The 26,603-nt window shown below is 36.2% G+C and overlaps 1 protein-coding gene and 1 pseudogene across 2 annotated transcripts in view; both read left to right on the top strand.

Moving 5' to 3' along the window:
* Positions 1-26,603, top strand: part of FAF1 (Fas associated factor 1) — a 435,975-nt gene that overhangs the window by 312,917 nt on the left and 96,455 nt on the right. For both annotated transcript variants that reach the window (XM_003799928.3, XM_023519165.1), the window contains exons 13-14: positions 5,720-5,874; positions 25,462-25,598. In XM_003799928.3, the coding sequence (XP_003799976.1) occupies positions 5,720-5,874; positions 25,462-25,598 (292 nt within the window). The remainder of the gene's footprint in view (positions 1-5,719; positions 5,875-25,461; positions 25,599-26,603) is intronic.
* On the top strand, positions 6,301-15,391 carry LOC105888013 (annotated as a pseudogene).

Raw genomic sequence — 26,603 nt, forward strand, 5'->3', positions numbered from 1 at the left:
CTACATGGCACCCACACACAATAAAGTGAAGTAACTTTCCCAAGGCCTCCCATGGCTGGGAAGTAGCAGAACAGGAATTTGAACCCAGATAGTGTGGCTTCAGCCTGCCCTGCTTCTGTTCTCCCCGAATACTTAACTTAAGTCACAGTTATATGCTGAGCTGTACCTCTGAACATCTGTATACAAGAGTGGGATTGTAGAAGTATCAGAATACTGGCAGAGTACTGCAATGATCCATATTAGATTCTGGACTTAATACATAAAACCACTACAAAGGACATTTGGGGGTACTTGGGGAAACTTTGGCTATAAATTCTACACTAGATGATATTGTAACAATACTAAATGTCTTGTTCGTAACAAAGATATGATGGTTATATAAGGGAATGTGCTGTTCTCAAGAGACAGATACTAAATGTGTTGAAGATAAAAAAAGCATCGTGATGTGTCAACTTGCAAACATTTCAGGGAAAAAAGTATAAAAAGAATGATAAAGTAAATATGGCTAAATGTTAATAATTGGTAAATCTACATAAAGGCTATAAACGGGTATTGTGTCAGTGTATCCATTGTTTGTATGAAAAACCCATCACCAAACTTAAAAGAATGGTAATGATAATGATTCTGATTATTATGGTGATGATCGTGATGATGGAAAAGGAAAACAAATGGGAAGGAAAGAAATAAAGTCAAGTTCCAGTTTATACAAAAGAAATGATTTTATGCTATAATTCTTGTACTGAAAAAAGCTATGAACTACATTGTACTATTTCTAGAAATTATTTGTTATAACAACTTTAAAATCATTGAATACACGGATTATGGATGTTTTGGTATGCAAAAAGAAATGCTTTTTTTTTAGTCCATCAGTAAATATTTCAGTGTCTGCTCTGTGTCTGGCTTATTTTGAAACATAGCTCATTTCTTCTAGCTCCAATGTTCTGTGATTCTGTGATACTAAATATCTAAATACAGTAGCTACTGTAGCTCACGACAGAATCACATTGCTTGCTGTTTGCTAGCCATTTCCTAAGTATCAACTTTTAGTACCTTAGCTTCTGGATTTGAACATTAAGATTAGTGAGTCACCAAAGGCAGGGACACAATAAGCATCTCAGACTCGATTGCCAGTAGGAAAAATGAAGGTGATCTTAATCTTTCATACATTTTCATGGTTATTATTTCTCTTAAAATTACTTTCAAAACGCTTTATTTTGCATAGATAGTTCAGGAATCTATATCCTAACAGCTACCTTTCATTCCATACCTACCATGTGCCAGGCATCGTAAATAAGGCATTTTACCTACTTTATCCACAAGGTTTACAACAACCCATCTTGCCCTGTGGTTACACGGCTGGTAAGTGGCAGAACAAAGTTTAGAACAGAGCTTTCTATTGTTTTCAAGGCTGGAGTCTTTCCTTTACACTGTGTTACCAAAACCTAGATCACAGAGAGGGAGTCTGAGCATAGTGTAGCTGGATTGGTTGTCTTTGTAGTCTACAAGACTAGATCCTCTCTGCCAAATGAGAAAGGACAAATCAAATATAAATTCTTTGTAATACCTTGATATTATTACTTGTTATATTGTACTATAAATAAATATTTACTTCCCCATATACCTACTCCAACTCTTTGAGGGCAAGGGACTTTGTTTTTATTCATCTTTACATTCTCAATGCCTAACACATAGGTACTTTTTAAATGTTATTGAACTAAATTATTAGTGGGCCAAAGGAAAAACTGGTTATAGTAATAGAAAACAAAAAAATTTCTTATGCTTTAGTTTTCTGATTGTTTTGCCATGTTAACTCTCCCAAATTATTTGATATGCTGAACCCAGTTCTTATTGTTTTGGCCTATGCTTAACTGAGCTCAACAAGGCAATCAGAAATCTGAATTTGGAGTTCATCTATCTGTGCCCATAATTTAATCAGAGATTCGTATATTAGTAGCATTTGGATATTAAGAATCTTTATGTTTTGCTTATTACTGTCATAATAGCAAAAGAAAGTTTTTTGTTGAAAGTATATTTTGTTGCAGAAAAGATTATTTTAAGATTACTGAGTTACCCTTTTGAAATCTACTATGGGAGTACCCCTAGCCTGAAGATCTTCTGGTCATACTTTTTGTCTTCTCCTTTTTCACATTCAGTTTAGAGCTTAAAGTGGGAATTTTTTAAAGTGTGTTTTCCTGGCTTCTCATGTTTAACAGTGTCAGGGGTTTGTGTCCCTGGAACGAAAACTGTTTCTCCAGAGCCTTTTTTCTCAGCTTCCAGTGAAAAGAGGGGCGAGGCAAGCCAGTCGCTTACCACAAAGCAGTGCCACCACAAAGGAAAGATTAAGGGTTTAGAGAAAGGTCAATGTGGGTTTTTCTCTAACTAAACACTTTCCTAAAGTTTCCTTGTGGAAAAATAATGAAGTCATCTCAGAGTTTTTAAAGAATTTTTATTTCTTTTTCACCGTCTGCATTCGCTTGTCTTCTCAGCATGGATGTTTAATCTTCCTAGGCTTTGTGAATTGGCCCAAATGAATAAGTGGTGAGCTGTCTCTCTAGGAGCTAGAGGCTTATTCTAAGGGCCTAATCACTGAGTAAACACATCTTTGCCCTCCCTCTCACAACTGCGATATAATAGTCGAGATTCTAGCACAGTAACCTGGATATTGCAGGGACCAGTGCTTTGAAATGCAGAATGGTTGATCCTCCAAAACAGACAGTGCCTGATCTTCGCCTGCCTCTTTCTTCTTTTTTAAATTAAATATTGCCAAAGAGATGCTGTTTTATTGCTTGATATTGTGCATTAGTGCCCTGGATTTCCAAGTTTAGTTTCAGTCAACACTGTGGGCTGCACCTCTGGGGAACTTTGCATGTTGGGTTTCTTAGTACCTTTTCAGCACATGTGTGTTTGGTTTGGAGGAACATTTAAATTAAATCAGTGAAATAACGATGTAAATCACTAATCTCTTTCCCAAAGTCTAAATGTTCCGTTGCAGTGTTCTCGAGAGAAATATGCATTTTAAAGATTTAGCCATTGCCATTGTTTGGTTAGAAATGTGCTGATTTAAAAGTGGACAGCTCTCTTGTTCCCAGTGTCTCATTAAATGTAGTTGCTGAGATACGATCAAGCTGAATTAGAGGTTGACATCCCTGTGTCTATTCAGCTAGAGAGCTCCTAAGAAGAGGAGCTGTGAATTTGTTAGTGGTGCCAGGTTCACGTTCCTTTTCCTAAAACAGCAGAATTCTCGATTCATTTACTAAAACAGATTTAGTTTAGCTGCTGCTGCCATTGGGTGTCTTTTTGCCAGGGGGCTGTGGTTGGTATCAGTTTCCAAGTTTTGTTGTTGTTGTTGTTTGGTTTTTTGTAATTAAACAGGCTGCAACTTAGGCTAGTTTAAAAATATAAAGAAGACTGAAAGAGACCCCATCCTTGCCCTTGAGAGACTTAGTCTAGAGGGGAAACTGGTAAGCAATTAGGGGAAGAGAGGGAGGCCCAGGAATAGAAACTCTTAACTTTGCCTGAAGGAATCAGATGAAGGTTTCAGAGAGGCATTTGCTTTGATCCTTAAAGGATGAGTAGGAATTTACTAGATAAGTATCTCTCCAACAATGTGTCTGATTACAAACTTCCTAGAAGCTTGCTACTGTTCTCAGCAGACATCAACATGGATGAAGAAACCCTGAGTCTTTCTTGTTCACTATTTTATTGTCAATGCTTCCTGCTGGGCCTGACACAAAGAGTATTTCAACAAATGCTTGTGGAATGAATGAATAAATGAATTAACACAAGCAAGATCGGATCAGCTGAGCTACTTACACCCAGGAGTCCTGTCCTTATTCCCATTCCATGCTGTGTCTGAGTCCTGGAAGCACTGATGTTATAAGCAGTCTGGCATCTCCATGTTATATGAGCGCTCTCTCACTGTAGTGTCAGAGAAAGAACACTTAGGCGTGGAGTCAGGCAGGACAATCTGGTATTTGATCTCAGCTGTATTACTTACTAATTAGCTATGAAATTTGGGGCAAATCATCTTTCTAAACTTTAGTTCCTCTATATACTAATGAAGTTATGTCTATTTTACAGGTTTATTCCTAAGATTATTGATCAGATATGTCTCCTAATCATAGTAGAAGCTGTTAGAATCTTCATCTACCCAGCTAACTCTGGCTAACCTCATTTAGTACAAAATTTACCTTGGAAGAAAATATTTTAATGATTGCTTTATTATTATTATTGTCATCATTACTATTATTTGGATTTTTTATCAAGATAATTCCAAGCATCAGACTTCATTAGCCTTTCATCAGCATGAATCTTACATTTTTCTATAAGTATCCTTTTGTTTAGAATCCCACACAGCAAATTTCATTTACCGTCGTCACATCCTTATTCAATATGAAGGGAAAGATCCTAAAGTTCCTTAAAAGTTTCTTTTGGAAGTATTTCACAGATTGGTTTGTATGTTGTATTTACCATAAAATTTTGTCTTCCTATTTATTTATTTATTTTGAGACCGAGTCTCAATTTGTCACCCTTGGTAGAGTGCTATGGTGTCATAGCTCACAGCAACCTCAGACTCCTAGACTTAAGCAGTGCTCTGGCCTCAGCCTCCCCAGTAGCTGCGATTACAGGCACCTGCCACAACACCCAGCTAGTTTTTCTATTTTTAGTAGAGATGGGGTCTTATTCTTGCTCGGGCTGGTCTCAAACTCCTGAGCCCAAGCAAACCACCTGCCTTGGCCTCACAGAGTGCTGGGATTACAGGCATGAGCCACCATGCCTGCCCTATCCTTCTTTTTCTGTTAATTGTAACTACTCCTAAACTCAGTTTTATAAGGTAGCGCCAAGAAGTTAGTGAACAATTGAGTCTCTTTTATCCTGATAGTCATTGTTGTTGAAGCTAACATGTTAACAGATTATAAACTGAACTACTTTTGCCCATTGTTCTTTTTATACCTATTTCCTTACCAATTTCAGTTTCAGTTATTTTATTGAATATTCAACTGTGACAGAGGACACTTTTAAAACAGCAAGTGTCATCTCTTAAAAGCAAGTTTTACTGTGGTAGAAAGGGGAGATAATTATCCAACCAGGAAACCACATTGGACATTTTCTGAAATATAAACTAGAAGAAATTCATGTGAATGATTATCATCTTTTCAAATGGCAATTATATGTTACATGCTCTTAAATAAGGACTTTAATATGGGAACCTGTTATCTGTGGAACTAAAACCTTCATTTCAGACCTTTTTATTTCAAGTAGAAGAGACTATTCAGTGTTCAGATTAAAACCATTAAAAAAAATGTAAGAGAGATTTTGCCATCCAGTCTTAGTATTTTTTCTCTGTAGTTCAATGTTAATGTTTCTCTTCATGTATCAAGTACATAAGAAATGAAAAGAATGGTAATTCCATTTTATTTGTGGAAAGTGCAGTTCTATTACAATTTCTGCTTGAGATAGGTTTGCACATTAAAAGATATCTATAGTAGCAGTCTGTAAAGCTAGATATAATCATCCTAGCTTTTTCAAAGTGGAAGGAAGCAAAATTTATTGATATTCATAGGTGCTTTAAGAACTCTAAATGTAAGATACTCTTTTAGGGAATGGCATTTAATTTTTGCCCTTGTTATTCATGTGGACTGGTTATGCCTCTCCAAAATTCCAGAAATCTTGTTACATTAGTGGATATTTTAATCTGTCTCTTTTCTCCTCTTTTCAGAGAAAGCTTCTTGCTATCTACCTCCACCACGATGAAAGTGTATTAACCAACGTGTTCTGTTCACAAATGCTTTGTGCTGAATCCATTGTTTCTTATCTGAGTCAAAATTTTATAACCTGGGCATGGGATCTAACAAAGGATGCCAACAGAGCAAGGTAATGCTGTTGTTCACAAGTTATAAACCTCTGGGGTTTTTTTTTTTTTTTAAGTGTCTTTGTGTTTGGTTTCTGTCATCATAAACAATTTTCATTTTTTATCCTTAGCATTAAATTCTCTACCATTGCATTTCATTAGATGGAAGCTATTTGTTGTGTCTGTCACATGCGGTTATTTATAATTGTGAAAATGTATCTTAACTGATAATAAAAGATTCTTCTTAAATTTAGGAACGACCTGAAAAGAAAAATTAATTTCTCTCATCTTTTTTGCAGTATGACAGATACAGTATAGTTCTAATATGTTGTTGAACATTTAAGAAAATTAGTGTTTTTAATGATACTCAGAAAAGGCAAAGCAAATCTAATACATAATCCAGTAGTAAGTTTATTTTTTAATAACTTCAGTAAAGAAGGCAGGACGTTATGGACCATCCGGTGGAGTTGGTAATAGCTTAACGCTAGCATATGCTAATTGATGTAATCGCATTATTGCATGCATTCTTTTGCACATAGCCAGCAATAAATCCATATTCTCAATCAGAGAAAACAAATCTCTTTTCTAGCTGTCAGGATAAGTTTACAAGTTTGTTAATCATAATATCTGTAAGTAATAATTCTTTTGCCTATTTGAGTTTCCCATCTGAAATATATTTCATCATGTTTAATTACACATGTGAGCATAACATCCCATGATGCTACTTTGGGTGTGTTAACACAATCATAATCACAGGCTGTTGGGTTATGAACAGGGAGATTAAATTAATTCATTTCAAGGCAAGCCTATTATAGTTACCTTATTTAAGCAGTTATGGAACAATCAGAAATTATCTGATATGTCTTTTTATTATTGTATGGCTCGCTGAATTTTTGGTCATCATTCAGACTTTGTTTTATTTAATCTAAATCTGTAAAGAAAGATGATTCTTCCCCTTAAATGTGAGGCAGAGGAATGTTGAAGTAATTTCTTCATCTAATACTTCATTTCTTTAAGCAAATGGTTAGGAAATTTCAAAGAAAGATGTCGTTCTGCCTTGGAAATATTCCCTGTTATACATAAATAAAGAACCTTTAGCACCTGTATTTGTTTAAATTAAATCAGGTTATTATTCACACTCAGTTAAAGGTGATGAAAAGCAGTGCCAAAAACAGATAAAAATGCCACATCTAAGGTCTTTCATGAGGCAAAATACATAGACTGGAGACTTGGCTAAATCTTTGCCATTCATTGGCAGTAAGGCATCTCCTCCTTTCCTTTTATCCACAACTTGATGGAGAAGGAAACACTATTTCTAAACCATCTGTAGTGGCTAAGTTCAGTGGGCTACCTGCTGTTATTTTGTTCTATCCTCCGTTTAATTCTTTAGTTCCTTTTATTTTACAATGACAAAAAATTGCAGTGTAGTTTCTTTTGAAAAACAGTGTTGGAGGGGTTTTTTTTTATGACTGGCAATCAACAGCCATGTAATTGCTTTGTTATGTTTTACTAAAGAAGTCTGTTAAGTAGCACAACTTTGATACACTAGTAATAAGAGTTTGCAGGTTACAGAGACACCTGTGGTGACCAAAGCGACAGAAGCTGCTTATTAGAAAGAGCCAGTACAGCTGTGTCCTATTAACTCCTTATGACACTTTTTTAAAAACACTAAATAAAGGCCTTGTTTAAGGCTTTAGAGCTATTTCTCGATGAATTGCAGGACCAACTGTGAAGTATGATAGGATATTTCAGTCTATATCTTTTTAAATGTGGTATTCCGTTATTGTCATAAAAATAAAAGTGATATTAAAGACTGAAAACAGAAACATAAAGGAATTCAATTATTAAACATTTAATACATAAGCGACCAAAAGCAGGGCAATGGGGCAAGAAAGAATGGAGTGATTTCTAGAATTTAAGATTTTCGATGTCCTCATAGTAAATCTAATTCTGTCCATATTACAAATTATAAATTATTTTAAGTTAATGTGTTAAATTTCTCTATATGAAAATAACAAATAAAATTACATGGCTACTTTTGATGTATATTTTCATCATTTTTACTATTAAGGAAAATGGGAAAATATACATTTTACAAACATAAAGTTCATTAGAATAGCATATTCTCCAAAAAGTATAAAAGGAGATTTCCTCAAAACCATAGATAATTAATTAGGTTGATTCATTGCCCAATAACAAGGATTTAGCTTAGATACAATTTTCTTACCACCTATTATAGATCTATCTAAATAAAATTATGTAATTGAGTTTTCTCCTGTGTGATCTTTCTTGGGTTTGTATATCTTGGGTTTGTATACTACACTTACCCAAAGCTGTCTGTCATGAAAATTGATTGCATCATCTATTAGATGCTTATAACTTTGAATTGCAGAACCTCACACTTGCACTCAGTTTGATGGAAGACTGCATGCACTAATGTTTATTGATTTGTGGGCAGTGTGTCAGAAGTCTTATGTGATCATTTGCATGTTACTAGTGAGCTGGGATGGGACACATTAATATACGGAAATACAGAAATGATTTCTAGGCATTGTAAGTAATATATTTGTGGGTTTCCTTTTTTGGAGGGGGGTTCCTTTTAACTGTGATTTTTTTTTTTTTTTAAACCGCAGGTGAAAGTTTTGAAATAAATTCCTGTTGGTTAGCTTATCTGATCCCATAGCTGATTTTCCTAGTTCAGGCTAGTCATATAGAGAATTTTGGGCCTGTTGGCTATTTGATCTGGGTGCTTCCTTGCTGGTTTTTTAGGACTACCACCTGGTATTATAGCTGGGACATAAATGTCCAATATGGCAAAAGACTTGCCAAGCAAATAGGCTTTTGCTTAAGCAGTACTCTAATTAAGCCTATGAAAACATTAGTTCTTCAATTGCAATTTATTATGACTCTCTTTTGTGTAAAAGGTAAGTGAAGGACACTGAACTATATGAATGCTTTGGTAAAGTAACCAGAACATGAATATCACTTGAAATATTAGTTAAATTTCTCTAACAAACTGGAATAAAGAAAGAAACCTTTCTCTAAAACATTACAACTCCTGTGATTGGTGGTGATTTAGATTTTGCCCCTCTAGAATGATTCTAATAACTTTCTTTCTGAGTTGAATGCTTAAATTAACCAACCTATATCTGTATAAAATGTGTTGCAATAATTTCTAGGTTGATCTTGGAACATTCCAAATATAAACTGAGTCACTAAACTTTAGCAGTAGTGATGAATGCTTTTCTCCCAACTAAATTAGGATCTCCTAGAAGGGTTTATTCATTTTATTTGTCTCATGAAACAAACACTTTAAAAAATTCTAAGAAAAAGAAACCCATAAGCATTTAGCAAATAAATATATATATCCAATTCCCTTTAAGAATTATACTTATAATTTCATGTTATATACTGAATATTTTTCTCCTCCCTTGGAAAATTCTGTACAGTCTTGTTGGCTTTCAGGGCCATTCTTTCTTAAAGAACTAGATAGAAACCTCTTTGTAGTTGAGAGTATGATTTTTATTCTTATTATCATTTTTATTTTCTATTTTTAGAGATGAGGTCTTGCCATGTTGTCCATTCTAGAGTGCAGTGGCTATTCAGAGGATCAATCATAGTGCACTGCTGCCTTGAACTCCTGCCCTCCCATCTCAGCCCCTCCAGTAGCTAGTGCACACTGCAGCACCAGGGTCTAATTTCTTAAATAGACATTTGACCAGTGATCTTGATAGAAATAGTAGGATATACCAATCAATGGAAGAACTAAAACCAGATAGGTAATAGTAAACAAGGAGATTCTGCAAATTACTTGGTATGTGTGAAGGACTGGCCCAGGACCTCCCCATGGATGCCAAAAAACTATGGATTTTCAAGCCCCTGATTAGAAATTGGCATAGTATAATATTTGCATATAACCTATGCATATGATCCCACATACTTTAAATCTTCTCTAAATTACTTAAAATACCTAATACAATGTAAGTGCTGTGTGAATAGTTGTTACATTATATTGCTTAGGCAATAATGACAAGAAAGGTCGGACGTGGTGGCTCACGCCTATAATCCTAGCACTCTGGGAGGCCGAGGCAGGTGGACTGCTTGAGCTCACGAGTTTGAGACCAGCCTGAGCAAGAGACCCCCATCTCTACTAAAAATAGAAAAACTGAGGCAAGAGGATTGCTTAAGCCCAAGAGCTGTGATGACGCCATGGCACTCTACCCAGGGCAACAGCTTGAGACTCTTATCTCTAAAAAATAAATAAATAAAATAATGATAAATAATGACAAGAAAAATGTCTAGAACATACAGATACAATTTTTGAAAAATATTTTTGATCCTTTGAATAAAATAGGCATAGTTGAATAAAGAGGCATAGAACCCACAGATGTGGAAGACCAAGTATATTCTTTATACTATTCTTTATTCATCGAATAAACACTTAATAAATATTTAATATGTTCTGATGATGAAAAAGTGGAACAAAGCACAATCCTAACCCTCAAAACACTCATAGTCTAGTAGGCAAGACAGACAGACATACTTCAGCAGTATAGATGAACTTCATAGTACCTGAGGGGGTTCAGAGAAGGACTTAAATGACCACAGAAAGATGAAACTAAAATTTCACTCTTCCTATTCAGAGATTTTTATATTCTGAGACTGTTATAACATTTTTAGTCTATTGTGTTTCAGATTTTTCTTTTTTTTTACTAAAGAATATTAGTATTTAAAACCTCCTGACTTGGTATCTGGAATGAAGAATGGTTAGTGATTGAGATAATTGTGGACAGGAGAAAGAATAGAGGGAGCTGGCCTGCAAATGTAATCCTGTATGGTCTTGACCCAGATTGAGAATTAAGGTCAGCCCTGGGTTGGACAGATCTAGAGAAATTGTTTCGTTAATGATTCATATCCTCACAGGCAGACAGTGGAACGAAGGTCAGATTTTTTTTTTTATATGTGACATGGAAAACCATCATGGCTTTAACTAGTACACTTATTGAATACAATAAAAATATTTTTGAGTACAATATATTCTTAGTGAATGAGTGTTTAGCTATAAAAGAGTAATTTCTTAAAATTCAATACAGATATTGCCTCTAGAAGCTTTGCCTGTCCCCATCCTTCCCTTCTCGCGGTCTGAGTTAAAATGCACACTCTGTATGCTCTCATAATGTCCCTATACTAGTGTATATTAATAGCACCCATTACATTGTATGATATGGTTATTATCTATCTCCCTACTAAGTTATCAGCTCCCTAAGGGAGCTGTGTCTTTAATCTCATTACTTTACACAAGTACCTTTTAAAAAGCAAGTGCTAATAAACAAATAATCTCTAATAGGCTTATTGAAAAATAATGAATAAAAAAGAACCAGTTTGGATAATGGCAAGAGCACTGGAAATATTAGTCCATGCCTCTAATTGCGTGTTCCCCTTCATCCCCTAATAGGACTAATAAAGCTAAAGTCTTCATTCTCCTTGCTTGTAGAATGAACTAAAATGTTTAGATGGGGTGCTGGCCCTACAGGGCCCCAGGATATCATGGCCTATGCTCAGGTGCCCTAGGTGGCCCCAGGCTATCTGGAAAGGAGCTTGCATTCCAACCCAGATAAGTTCATCCAGTGATTCTATAGTTTCTTCCTCAGATTTCACCTGTATCTCTACAACACTCTAAAAGAAGTTGTAGCCTCCCAGGTGGGTCCATTCTGGTACTGAACCTTTCTACAATAGTAGTAGCCTATACATAGGACCAGAATGCTAGACTGCATGGTAACACATGGCAAGCAGGCATGTTGCATTTGGACACCATTAGAATTAGCCATAAATATTGCTGCATAAAACATCAGTGCATTTAGTGTTAATTTGTTTCCCTCTATTAAAGCTATTTGGATACACAGGAACATAGACACAAATACCCTCCATGCTAAGCTGTGAGTTCTTGGCTGAAGTTGCTTCATAAAGAAAACCCACATCACATATATGGCACAGTAAACCAGTAATAATATTAATAGTAATATTAACCAGTAATAAATGGATTACTGGGTATCTCTTGTTCTGACCAAGAGGGCCCACACGTCAAATAAAGGTAGTGGTTTAGATTACCTAATTCTAGAAAACTTAGAATTAAACATTGAATTTGGCTAAGATAGTGCCAACTGGGTAAATAGCCAGCTGTTGAGTGTTGAAGTTTGAATGGCTTATATGTAAGTTTCTGAAGTGAAAAGAATTGCACATCTGTGTACATGCTGCTAAGTATTAAATTAGGCATTGCACTCTATTTCTAAGCAGTGTTCAGAATAGCTGCAAACAGTGCCCTAGAGATTGCTGGTAGTGCCTGGGTTACACAGGTTGCACATAATGTATACATAGCATTGCATAAATTTTATACACAGCAGTACCAGTATTAACAGACAAAATTCTATTTCCTGTCAATGTTAAACTAGCTTTTGAACTTAATGCCCTTAGTGAAGTATTTCAGGTCACTGCAAACTTCCGCTGCTGTGTTGACAGGTACTTGTTAGCCTTAGTAGTCAAGTGATAGTTTTTCCACATTACTTAATCTTTGGCAAGAGTTAATTGACTTAAAGCACTTATTACCAGTAGGCTGTCTTCACCTGTACTTTCCATCTCAGTAATTAGCCATATTCACAGTGGCTTACCCTTAATTCCAAACTACTCAGTGGTTCATGCCTGGCTGAAGCCTGGCTGACCATGTTACTCTAACCTACCCTTCCTTCTGATGCAACAAATATAGCCCAGATGTGGGGTCTGCATGGATGATACAAGGCGGTTTAATTTCTAGCTGCTACCTAAGAACAAATATGGACTCTGCTGAGATAGTTGATAAAACAAATGACCTTGTTGTCAGGGTACTAAGACTTCCAGAGAGCCTTCATGCCAGATTTCTATATGATTTTCCCTAAATTTCTTTATTCCCTTTGTGTAACATTTTCCAGTACTTTTAAAGGAAGTGTATTGCCATCCTAAACATCCCAGGTCAAGGGCTTAATTAATGCTTTAAAACAAAGGTTCCAAAAACACCAGGAGAGTTTGTCATTTTCTCCCTGGTTTGTTTTGTGAAGAGGGAGGAGAGAAGGTGAGGAGGAACCCCTCCTGTTCCATGATTACATCCTACCCACTCATTTTCTCCTTTTCTCCTCTGCTTTTGATTTTTAGTGGCGGTCTTAACAGAATGTCAAGATCAATTTGCAGCATGGTTTAACTCAAGGTTTGTGTTCTGCCAGCAGCAATTGTCCCTGCAAACAATGCCATGTGTTCTTGTAACTTCAGAAGCTTTTAGAGGGATCATGGCAAGGGCAGCATCTAATGACTTTATTAGTGTAGGGTTTCAAAATGGGCTCAGTAATTGTTCATATCTCTTTGTCAGCAAGTCATAATTACTTCTCAGTATTGTCCATGGGTGCTCTTGTGAATAGTTTCCTAATAGTACTGAAAGGAAGGGAAAGGGGGAATGAATGAAAGGTGATGGCCTCCTACGATTGAGAACAAGCCAGTCTCAAACTGGCTAAACTATTTATAATACATTTTTCACTCTTTTAAAAATAGATTATCCTTTTAAAAATATGCTTTGAAATAATTTTAAATTACAAGTTTACAAGCCTTGTTTACTCTGATTTGAATACTTTCCACACTTCTGTCTAGTGTACTTCAGTTACAGCTGCCTGGTGGCATATGCATTGTATCTGAATCAAAGCATTTGTGTTTTAAAAAAATGCTGATTTTTTTTCTTCTACATAATCTGGTTAATGCTGTTCAGGAAACAGGCATTTAACTCAGATACAGTTGTCAGTAAACAGTCTATATGAGCACTGTTGTCAGAAAAGAACTATACGAAGGTGATAGTATTGACAAGCCAGTCCAAAATAACAACATTGTAAGTTTTTATCAAATCCTATACTTCTCATGCACTACATTTTTCTTATTAGTGTCTTAGTATTTTTCTCAATCTTTCTGCTAATCACTCTGCTTTGAATAGTCTAGGTGTCTTTATTATGAGTCACAAAATTGAAAGAATCATCACCACCTCAAGATACATGAAGTTTGATCTTGATTTCAAGCCTTTGCCCGTAGTGATATGTTTCTGAATCCTTTCTTATTCTGTGAGCCCTTTGTGATGGACTTATGAATAATTATGTGCAAATATTCACTCCCAAATATCCTTGTATTTTAGGGCATACAGATTCAAATAAATACAGCTGCCAGAGGTACATGATCTAGTTTTTATATAGATTGTAAAACACGAGTTATCTAATCAAATAATTTTTTTAAATAAGACATTTATAAAGTGAAGTATCTTAAAATACATATATTCCATTTTGTCTTTTGCTTTTCTTCTTGCTTGAAATTGAAAACATCTAAAAGATTTGTTTTCTTAACTGGTCTCTCATTGTTAATTTTTATATTTGTGGTTGTTTCTGAAATTTTTTTACTTACATCACCTATACCACTCAACTTGATAGTACATTTCCCCTCTTCCATAAATATTGTTAGTAAAACAAATTCTAAAAGAAAGTTAGTTCCATCGTGTAAAACCACACGTGTAAAGCTGGTTTCTCTGGGATGTTTCAAAGTTTTTGCTTGTTAGTCTGCATAAACTGTCAGGCCAGGGAAATGAAAATGTCAAATCTCAAAGAGACTGTAGTGTTCAACAATCTTAACAATCTACTAAATATACCACAAAAAAATTGAAATTTCTTATTACTGTGCAGTTGTGGAGCAAGGTGGAATTCTGTTTAAGTATTTAGGTAATTTCTTAGGGAATAAATTTGGTGGCCTTGCCTCAAGCATATGCTTTTTAACTCTGTACTTTATAGCATTACAGCAATAGACAAGAGTGATGGATAATTTTGTCTTACAAATAAATCTTTAACTTTAGAAATTTTTAGAGAACTGTCAGTTCTTCTAGTGTTAGCAAACTCAGTTTGCAGCCATAGCCAACAATTTAAAAAATTCTGAATCAGGGCAGCGCCTGTGGCTCAAAGGAATAGGGCGCCAGCCCCATATGCCAGAGGTGGCGGGTTCAAACCCAGCCCTGGGGGTCAGGAGAGGCGCGCGGGGGTGGGGGGGGGGCTGCATCTTCCCTCTGCTGAGAGAAGGCCAAGATTAAGGCTCGGGACCTTCGCGGCAAGAAGAAGGAGGAGCTCCTGAAACAGATGGACAATCTCAAGGTGGAGATGTCCCTGCTCCCTGTCGCCAAAGTGACAGGCGGCGCGGTATCCAAACTCTCCAAGATCTGAGTCGTCCGTAAATCCATCGCCCGTGTTCTCACCGTCATTAACCAGACTCAGAAAGAAAACCTCAGGAAGTTCTACAAGAGTAAGAAGTACAAGCCCCTGGATCTGCAGCCTAAGAAGACCCGTGCCATGCGCCACGGGCTCAACAAGCACGAGGAGAGCCTGAAGACCAAGAAGCAGCAGCACAAGGAACAGCTATACCCACTGGGAAGTATGCCATCAAAGCCTGAGTCTTACGGTGTCAATAAAAACACAAAACTGGCTGATCTTAAACAAACAAACAAGCAAACAAACCCAGCCCTGGCGCCTCCCCAAAAAAACCTGAATCAGTTTTTTTCATGTACCTTTCTTTTCCTTAATACATTATTAGCACCAAGAAAGTCCTCTTTAATATGTACTTTTCTACACAACTAAGGAAGGAATGATGCAATGAAAAATAAACTTTCATTGCCGTACCTCTATCTGAAAAATTATGTTGCCTAGTCCCAGTAGTAAATGAGGCAGCTCTCAAATAAATTACTCAACCAGAGCAACAAAAATTTATTGTGTTGCTATTATGAAAGTTATGTACTCACTTATTAGTTCTTAAAGCCAGCCTATACACATTTAAATATGTCACTTGCTGACTTAGTTATTTATTATTATTTTTTTTTTTGAATTTTTTTGGAGACAGAGTCTAACTATGTTGCCCTCAATGTAGTGCTGTAGCATCACAGCTCACAGCAACCTCCAACTCTTGGACTTAAGCAGTTCTCTTGCCTAAGCCTCCAAGTAGCTGTTACTACAGGCACCCGCCACAATGCCCAGCTATTTTTTGTTGCAGTTGCCATTGTTGTTTAGCTGTCCTGGGCTGGGTTCAAACCTGCCACCCCCGGTGTATATGGCTGGCATCGTAATCACTGTGCTATGGGCACCAAGCCTTGCTGACATATTTAAAAATTATGATTTTTAATACAACCGTTTTCTCATTGCTTATGCATATAATCAGATGCCAATCATATAATGCAGAACAATGAAGAAGTGAGGCCCAGTCAGGTTGGAAGTACAAAAAGCAAGGTAGCATTAGGCAAGTAGTATATAACATCTCTAGATATTTCTTTTATATCTCTAAAAACAGGAGCCTCACTATATATCTGACCTGAGACCTTTACCTCTAAGATTCTGACACGACACAATTGTTTTCCATAGAAGAATCTGAGGCAAGCAGGATTACATTTTTAAAATAAATGCCAGTGAAGTTTGTAAGTACCTTAGATTAGAGCATGAGCATGTTGCCCTTAGCAGCTTGTGGTGATCTAGTCTGAGTGATGGCAGAGGGCTGTAGTGAAGAAAGCATAGTCATTTTCTTCCTCCTTTACTCTGAAGGCAGCCTCCTTTCACTTCAAACTGTCTTCCACGCTAATATTATTTGTGACAAGGAACATCTGTTGAAAGAGTATCAGTAACTAAGAGCAAGGAACAAATGAACATGAAATTCACCAAACATTAGAGTTGGGGATAAGATACAACCTTAGCCAGCAGTATAAGTTGCAGGCTTTTTTCCTATTATGTGCTTAACTGATGCTATTCCAACCTCTGCCTGAATACTGTCCGGGCATGGAAATGAAAACTTCAAAAGATAACATTTTTTGAGTTGCTATAAAAAGTGGAAAGATCTTTGCTCAGCACTTCTTCTACTGAGAGTTTCTACAGCTTCCTCCTTTTCAGTTCTAATTTTGCAATTCTCTTCTGCATTACAGCCTATTTTAATACCCCAACTGCCATGTGAGTTGTATTTAACTCATCCGAGTTTTAAACGCAGGGCCTCCTGAAGCTGTGACACTTCTGCTCGTTATTTGCACTGCCAGTTGGTACATCTCCCTCACCTCTGGCCACCCTGCTATAGCTGGCCTACCCAAGCCCATCACAATTGCTGGACTGTGTTCTCCCAATACCATAACTTCCGATGGCACATTTCACCTTGACTGATTGCCTTGTGGCTCTTTGAATGAAATTAATAAAATAATATGTGGAAACATGACATTGTTGCACATACAGAGGATATGATTCAGAGGTCCTCATCTAGACCACTCATGGTCCTCTCCAGACACAACTAAGTACTTGTAGAATGACAAAAGAGTCAAATCTCAGAAACAAATTTAATAAATTTGTCAGAGTCACATACAACTCACATGGCATACAGTATAAAATTTGATTCCAGAACTGTGTGAGTTGCACATAACTCACACAAAAAAACAAAAAATAACAAATTTTTAATTAAATTAGAAAGGATCATTTTGTTTTCATTCTATTTTTGTAATAAAACACTGTGGCCACAAGGAAAAACAGTTTTCTATTGTGGCAGTCAATGTGTTAACCATAGCTCTCTTGTGCCTTATTTTCTCCTGCTTACCAAACATTATTAGTCCTTTGCACTGTTCCTTGTATGATAGACAGTGTATCTAGATCCAGCCCCTTCTAAAGGTCCCAGGATCAAGCATAGTGCTCCAGAGGTTTGTCTGGAGCAATGCACAGTTTTATTCTGAAATTTTATTATTGGCTTCTATTGTACTTAGTGAGTCAACTGAAATCCCCCTACTTGTTTTCCAACAAGCTGATATTTCTAATATTTTCTACTATGCAATTTATTGACAAGGTCTTTGGGGGTTTAGATCCCGTCTGTTAACTTTTCCAAATTTTATCACTCACAAATAAGGCCTTAATTCCTTGTCATCTCTATTCTTATGATTGTTCTTGATAATTCTCTCAGTTATTAGATGTGTCCAACTTCAGAAAATTTTTATATATAATTACATATAATGATTTCAAGCAGTCACTTCCTACCAGTCCCACTCATTTCTTTAAGCATCATTATCGCTCAAGGTTTTTTTTCATGCCTTCCAGTCTGTTGACCTTTCTCTCACCTTTCCTGTCTACCCTTTCCTGTCTCTAATTTTCATTTCTCTCCTTGTTCTATAATTATAATTTCCTTATGATATTTTAAATCCCCTCTATTACACATACTTTGTTTGATCCATCTGTTCACTTTCTGTATATCTGTACCCTGTAGTTGACCAATACTACAGAAAAATCACACTGACCTTTTTTTTTTTAAAAATAAACACAAACTTCAAATGAGCACATAATAATGCTAGGCAAGTCTAATAGGGTCCCCTAATTCTCTTTGCCTGGGTGAGATGTCTGTTTTGTAGTACTCATTCACCAAACATGCCATGCCCTTTTCTGTTCCCCTTCCCAGCTGCCTTTTTAGTTGCTTGAGAAAACAGAAGTCATTAGAAAGACAGAAGTGAACCCATTTTTCTGTCCTTCAAGTCTCAGTTTAAATGTCCCTTCTTTAGAAAGTTCTGATGAACTTTCCTAGACAAGGTTTCTTCACCATCATTCCCTTTAATAACACCCTCCTAGAACGTCCCATAATAAGCCATTACTTTTGTTGGTTGTAAGATTTATTTTCTAATGCTTCTACTAGAATATAAACTTCATAAGGGCAAGAATTGCATCAGTCTTTTTCATTTTGTTTCTTACTATAATGCTCGATAATTGTTTGATGGATGTTTTAAGTATTCAAAACATCATAATAGTCAAGAACAAGCTTTAGATTTGGTCAGACAAGGACTGGGATTCTAGCTATGCCTCAAACTGTGCCACTAGGCCACTATCATAACCATGGGTGAGTTGCTTAAACCCTCTAAGTTACAGTTTCCATATTGTAAAATGCTGAAGGATCCTTTGAAACACCTTATATGCCTGAAGTCAAGCTAGTGAAAGCGTATGGAATGCTGATGTGTTCCCAGTCATTTAAGCTCATGGTTAGTTTCAGTCATGATGTATTCTTAATGCCCTGTTCTGCCTCCTGTTTATCATCACTGTATTCTGAATATTCATAAGCCATCGCTTCCCTAGATTTTGTAGGGAACTAAGGGCAAGTTTATTGGTCTGTACTTTGTAAAATTATGATATTTATTTGTCTTTAGGGATGCAGATTTCTCAAGATGATAGTCATTTAATCATCATTCATTTTAGCTTTTTATGGTTTTGTTTACTCTACCACGTATCCATTTCTTTATCCAAAACAGCATTCATTAAGGTAAGCACTGACTGTGTACTATATACTGGGCTTGAATTGAGAAAACATTCTCGTTCCCCTTATTTTCTCCTATATGTCTGTCTACAGGCAGTCCCTGGGTTACAAACAAGATAGGCTCTGTTGGTTTGTTCTTAAGTTCAATTTGTATATAAGTTGGAACAGGTACTTTTAACTATTATCTGTAATAGCCTCCTTTTATAAGTCAGAGTCGTATGTCAGTCGGATATTTGTGACTTGGGGACTGCCTGTAATAGCCTCCACTTGTAAGTGCAAGTCATAGGTTAGTTGTAGGTTTGTAACATGTTGACTGCCTATATTTTTTTCCATTTAGCATTTATAGTTTCTCTACTTCTAAAAATGATTATAATTGCTATATATAAGTTTAAATACAATATCAAACAGAAAAATAAAAAGTAAAATTAGATATAAACCAATTAATGGCAAGTGAATGAGTATTTATAAGCACCAGAATTGAAATTCAGCTCTGTAATTCTAGCAGCTGAAGGATAAAAAAGAAATATTATGGGCATATACTCATTCATCTGTCCATCATATATACAGTAGAAACCTCTGGAAGTGGACCACCCAAGGGACTATAACTAACTGATCAACATATGGAGGTGGTTAACATAAGGAACTTTCACTGAGTACATGCAGTGCATTTCTGGTCATTGAAAATTAGGTTAACTTGAGGTGCTCAGTGGAGGGAGGTGGTCACCTATGGAGGCTCTACTGTGTATCATGTTTGTTTTATGTTCCACATAGTATGCATGAGAGTTTATGGTTCACCATTTATAGTTCTCATGGTCTGATTTATGGAAACCTAATAGTTTTCAGGATTTTTCTGATACTGAATTCAAGGGAGAATTTTGTTGTATGATTTTCCTATTTAAGAGTTGTTAAGAAAACTAATAAAACAATTATCTTTCACTGTTGTTTTACGGAAGACAGATTATTTTAAATACAGTAAAACTTCCATGTTTTTTAAAAATAATAGTAGCCTGTAAAATTAGAGGATTTCATGTTGAACTTTTTTCCAATCAATATACAGGGTGTCCCAAAGATCACCCATAAAGTCACCATACATAGAGAAAATGGGAACTTAGGGTGGCGCCTGTGGCTCAGTGGGTAGGGCACCAGCCCCATATAGCAAGGGTGGCAAGCTTTGAACTCAGCCTTGCCCAAACTGCAACAAAAAATAGCCAGGCGTTGTGGTGGGTGCCTGTGGTCCCAGCTACTCAGAAGGCTGAGGCAAGAGATTGCCTAAGCCCAGGAGTTGGAGGTTGCTGTGAGCTGTGACACTACAGCACTCTACCGAGGGCAACAAAGTGAGACTCTGTCTCTAAAGAATAAAGAAAGAAAGAAAATGGGAAATAGTAGCTAACTATACCTTTATTTACAAAAGAATTTTACCAAATTTTACAGAGAGGCAGCCAACATGTACTTAATATTTTGGAAATGTTTTATAAATCAGTATGTATCTTTAAATCTCTGCCCTAGAGTAGGGCATCAGGATGATGCTGGTGCATACTCTAGAAGTTACACAGCAATATAATACAGTGCTGAATATGGTGTTAAGGATAACTCACAGGGACCAGTGAGGATGGAGGGACAGTCAAAGGGGCCTTGGACACCATAATTATCCATGCCAGCTGTCTTTTAACTAAACTGATTTCAGAAGTACAGTAAAACCTCCATAGATGCTCACCTCCCTCATTGACCACCTCCTTAAGTTGCCCTAATTTTCACAGACTGGGCATGTATCAGTACAGTAGGCCTAGTTCCTTATGCTGACCACTGTCATCTGCTGACCAATTTGTTACAGTCCTTTGGGTGAAACTTACAGAGGTTCTACCATAGTTGGAAGAGGAAAAAGAAGGTTATATGATCAATATTGTCATAATAGTGATAAAAGTTAGTGAAGTGAATTAACTCGCTCATACAACAAATATACGTTAGGTACTAGATGCTAGGAATGCACGGGTGAGTAAGAGATGTTCATCTCTAAATAGCTGTTCAGGAGTACCACCTTGTAACATAAAGTTCTCCCTGACTTCTAGGCCTCCGTTCCCTTCTGATTCTTCAGGCACTTAATGTGAACCACTAAATCTAGGCCCCCATAATGTATTGGATTGCATATACTGTTTGGGGACCTTGATTTATAAAATCCAAAATATTCTTAGTATCCTAAGGTCAACAACCATGTCTTCTCTATTTAGTAGATTCTCATAAATTTTAATTTATTGGTAAAAGACAGAATACAGAAGAAATATTACAGGGCATTTAACATAAAATTGCTCTCAATATAGCCCCTGGAAAATGAATCTCTGGGTGGATAAATAAGAAAGTTGTAACATTGCCTCTGGGGAGGGTTACACAGAAACAGATGTTATTTTATATATAAACTGGCTAAAATGTATTTTATCCCAGTTTTATACAAATGGTGAATTGAATACTATTTGACACAATACTTTTTCCACTAATTTTATATCATAAAAGATATCAGTTCACAAAAAGTTCTATTTTATGACTACATAGTTTTCCTTTAAATTCTATAATTTTAATTAGACTATTGATAGATATGTGGGTTCTGTTCAATATTCTGCTATTCGTGTTTCCCCGAAAATAAGACGCTGTCTTAAATTTATTTTTTCTCAAGAAGACACATTAGGGCTTATTTTCAGGGGATGTCTTATTTTTATTAAGAATAATACAACAATCTACATTTATTCAAATACAGTTAAGTCATCTTCTTCTGGAACCTGACAGGGGGAGCTGACCTTGTTGGTGGGGCTGGCACTAGTGATGCGTGAACTCCTTTCCCCTAGCAGTTCGCACATGCACAGTAGGATGCCTGCTACCGTACCACTCCACGCCAGATACGCTGCATAGCCATGCCCATCACTAGGTCTTATTATCGGGGTAGGACTTATATTTAACAATTGCATAGAAATCCTGCTAGAGCTTAGTTTTTGGATAGATCTTATTTTCAGGGATACACAGTTTATTATAAATATGTAGTAATTAACTGTGTACATTGCGTGGCTTTCACATGAAAAATATATCTGTGGGCTTGGCACATGTAGCTCAGTGGCTAGGGCTCCAGCCACATACAGTAGAGCTGGCAGGTTTGAATCTAGCCCAGGACAACAATAGCAACTACAGCCAAAAAATAGCTGGGCGTTGCAGCAGGCGCCTGTAGTCCCAGTTACATGAAGGCTAAGGCAAAAGAATCAGGTTAGCCCAAGAGTTTGAGGTTGCTGTGAGCTGTGGTGCGTTGGCAATCTACCCAGGGTGACACAGGGAGACTCTTTCTCATAAAAAAGAAAAGAAAAAAGGGGTGGTGCCTATGGCTCAGTGAGTAGGGCACTGGCCCCATATACCGAGGGTGGCGGGTTCAAACTCGGCCCCAGCCAAACTGCAACAAAAAAATAGCCAGGCATTGTGGCAGGCACCTATAGTCTCAGCTACTCAGGAGGCTGAAGCAAGAGAATCGCCTAAGCCCAGGAGTTAGTGGTTGCTGTAAGCTGTAACTCCATGGTACTCTACTCTCTCGAGGGTGATAAAGTGAGACTCTATCTCTTAAAAAAAAAAAGAAAGAAAAGAAAATGTATCTGTAGACTAAATGCCAGATTAAACATAAGAACTGCATTTTATACATATGTATATATAATATAAGGATATTAGCCCTTTTTCTGAGGTTCAAATTTCAGAAAATTTCTCCTTGTTCATTATTTATCTTCTGGCCTTGTCATGGTTTTGAGTTTTTTGGTGGATTTTGGTTGGGGTGGTTACCAAGTAGAAATAGTCGCACTCATCAGCTTTGTCTTTTATGCTTCACTTTGCTCGAGCTATACTAAGCTGCTTGTCACCTTTTTATTTGTTGTTCTTTCTACCCTGAAATTCCCTTTCCTAAGATATGTCGGTAACTCCTTCCTTTACCTCTTTTGAGTCTTTGATCAAATGTCAACTTTTCAGCGAGACTTTCTCCTATCGTTCTATTTTCTATTACAACCTCCCCTTCCCTGCTTGGCTTTTCCTTTATCACCTAGTGCTCACAGGCTTTTAAGGTATTTATTTATTTGTCCCACATCAGATTGGAGTTCATCCATACAAATGAAGCAAGTAGGAATTAACATTTGCTAAGTCACTTCAGGAGACTAAACACTTGATCCAGCAAAGTTGCCATTGCACAAAACATTTTTTGGATAACTTGTTAAAAACCTGTCTTTCCAGACAACTTAAAGCAGTGGTTCTCAACCTTCCTAATGCCGTGGCCCTTTAATACAGTTACTGTAGGTCAAAACCCACAGGTTGAAAACCGCTGATCTAGATTGTCAGAAAAGGGACTAGATCACCATTTGTTAAGGCTGAGTAGTACTCCATGGTGTGTGTATACTACATACCACAGTTTTGCCATCTTCACAGTATATACACACATCAAAACAAGAAGTATCAAAATGACATATCAGAGATATCAGCTGTCAAACTTAATACTTAAGGAAATCAGGCATTTCATACTTAATAACCTAATATTTAATATCATTTGTTAAGACTGGTACTGAAATGTGCATCTACTGTGTGGTGTCCACTTAATTCGTTTATGGGAAAGCAAGAAAGACTTATTATCCTTCGTAGAATATGTCATTCCAACTATTTTTTGACATCTTAATGTAAGAGGTTGCCACAATGATTAGGTCAGGGTCAAGACTGACTTCAAATATTTAAAAAAGAAGCACAAAGAAAATGAGATTCTAAATTTTTAGTTTCCTGATTGACACATCCCCCATTAATGAGTTAAAGCTATGTGGGTGTGAAAGTTGGTATGGAAGCTGCTTGACCACCATTTATTTATCCCATAAGAGTTATGGAATATGAAGATTTGAATTTTCATGGTGTCACTACTTCATGGCCAGCAATGGATTTTTAAAGGCCTTGTCGTATGATCGCCTTGAGGTCTGGTTATTGTTGCTCTAAATGTGTACATAAACCTGCTTCCTAGTGAATTTACTGCAGTGATGCTAACTTGGTCTTGATACTCTCGCCAGTAGTTCTAGTAGCCCTTAACAAGACCTACTTCCTCTAATCAAAGCACAGGTTTTATGGAGGCTTCAGCCTAAATTTTTGAGATGAACTTCTATAGACAGAAAATATATTGGCTTTAAAAATTAAGAGATTTGATTCTGTTTTGAATTTGGATGTCAAATCAATCTGAGCACATGACATTTTAATGCCGTTTATCTTTTCAAATAGATTTACCTTTTAATGCATGTGACGACAGGACTTTGCTCATCAGCCAGAACGTGCATTTCAGAGGAGTTGTTACCTAAAATATTATCATAAGGCATAAGAAAACACACGATTTAAGTTGCCTTTCATGAACATAATTAAGAATTAATAAGCTCGTACCAGTGGCTAGTCCCCAGAATTTCCACTGTTTTGCCTTTTGTGACCTGTGTTATTAAAAGTCCATTATTTTTACAGACTTTATTAAATTGGATCTTATTAAAGCATTCTATATTTGCATTTGGTCTTTCATAATTCATTATTATTATGACATTTACTTTTTACCATCAGATCTGAAAACATATCATAAGCTACCCTTTTCTCTTGAAAGAAATGCTAATTTCAAACAGTCCTCTAATAGAAGAGAAAAGCTTTATCAGTTTTTTCATTTATTCCAGATCGTGTTAAGAATACTAATGCTAGACTTCAGTATGCTAATATCTCCAAGCTTTTTTTGGTCAAAAGCTTAGAATTATTATTTTTATCTCATATTAAGTATGAAACTAGAAGAACTACTACTAGAGAAACACAATTCTAAAATACACTTATTGATTCTAGAAACTCGTAAAAATGTTACTAAATTCTGTTTTTTAGGATAATGGTAATCAATTTATCTTTGTACCACATTATACATATTATTCATTCTATTTAAGAAATTCTCTCCTCTTAAAATTCATTTGGTTTGTTTTTCTCATAGCTTAAGGGTAGTAAGTACAGCTTGCAGTGTTTAAGATTTTGAATTCTATGCTATCAACCTAGACAGCTTTTGTGGTATGCTAACTGCTTTTCTATATGATAACCATTTCTGTATCATTTAAGATTTAGTTGAAAATTCAGTATAGCAAGATCTTACATATTGATATCAGGTGGGTTATCTCATTTTAAAATAACTAATACAACAATAAGTTTTTGTTGGAGTACTAGTAAATTTCTTAAACTCTGAAATGAAATTAACTTTGGTTTTCTCTCAATTTTAGATTTCTGACAATGTGCAATAGACATTTTGGCAGCGTTGTTGCACAAACCATTCGGACTCAAAAAACAGATCAGTTTCCACTTTTCCTGATTATTATGGGAAAGCGATCATCTAATGAAGTGTTAAATGTGATACAAGGTAAAGTACGTCAGAAAGAAAGTAAAGTCTTTTCTGTGTGGGATAATTTTATAGTTTTTCCCATCAAAGCTGACAATATTTCTTCCTATTAGTGAATATCTTTGCATTTTAAAATATATAGCTTCTTGAAGAACATCTTCAAAAAGTATAGGTACTACAGAAAATAAAGTATGCTTCATGAAAATCTAACAGGAACAACTTAATTAAATTGTACATCTCATTGAACATAGGATATTTAAGTTAAGTATTCAGAACTGCTAAATTCTCTAAGCAATTAGAGAATTAGGTCATAGTCAGTTGTCAAACAGGACATTTCTTATTTATATTGATTTGTTGCTGTAATGTTGATTAGTTGAAAGAAATGCTTATCTCTAGTTATCTGGAAAAATCCAATCTCTGTATATTGTAGATTAAATTGTTGACAGTGATATTTGTTTCTCTGTATTTGTCTGATTCTAACGTTTAGGATGCCTGTGATTTTTAAGCAAAGCGCACATTCTCTACCAAAAAATAAGTGGATGATTTCTTTTATTTTTAACTGTTACTCATGCACTCCAAGAATTAGTGTACCTAGTAAATTGAAAACAGTCTGTCTTCTCTATGCCACTGGGAAAAAGGGTTTTCAAGTGCCCCAAGCTAAAGCTGTGTCTGGGATATTTAATTTTTGTTCCCATTTCGGTCTGATGGAGGAGGGGAAATGTGTAAAATACAATACCTTTAAAACCCAAACAAAACCAGACCTCTGGGATTTTATGTTTTCCCTAAAACTAGAGCATTCAGTTTCATGAACATTGTTTTAAAAATAGGGGGAACAGATTCGCAAAGGGTAAACGAATAATGAAGATAATACTTCTTTCCTGCTTTCCCTGTCAGAGGCAATAGTGCAGTAGCTAGAGGTTCTCAAAGTACAGTCCGTGGACTCCAGAGGTCTCTAGACCCTTTCAGGGGATTAGTTTCATAATTATATTAAGACTTTTTTTAAAATCACCTTTTTTACTGTGTTGG

The sequence above is a fragment of the Otolemur garnettii genome, unplaced genomic scaffold (genome assembly GCF_000181295.1).
Source record: "Otolemur garnettii isolate 467f Iridium unplaced genomic scaffold, OtoGar3 scaffold00159, whole genome shotgun sequence".
NCBI classification, from domain to species: domain Eukaryota; kingdom Metazoa; phylum Chordata; class Mammalia; order Primates; family Galagidae; genus Otolemur; species Otolemur garnettii.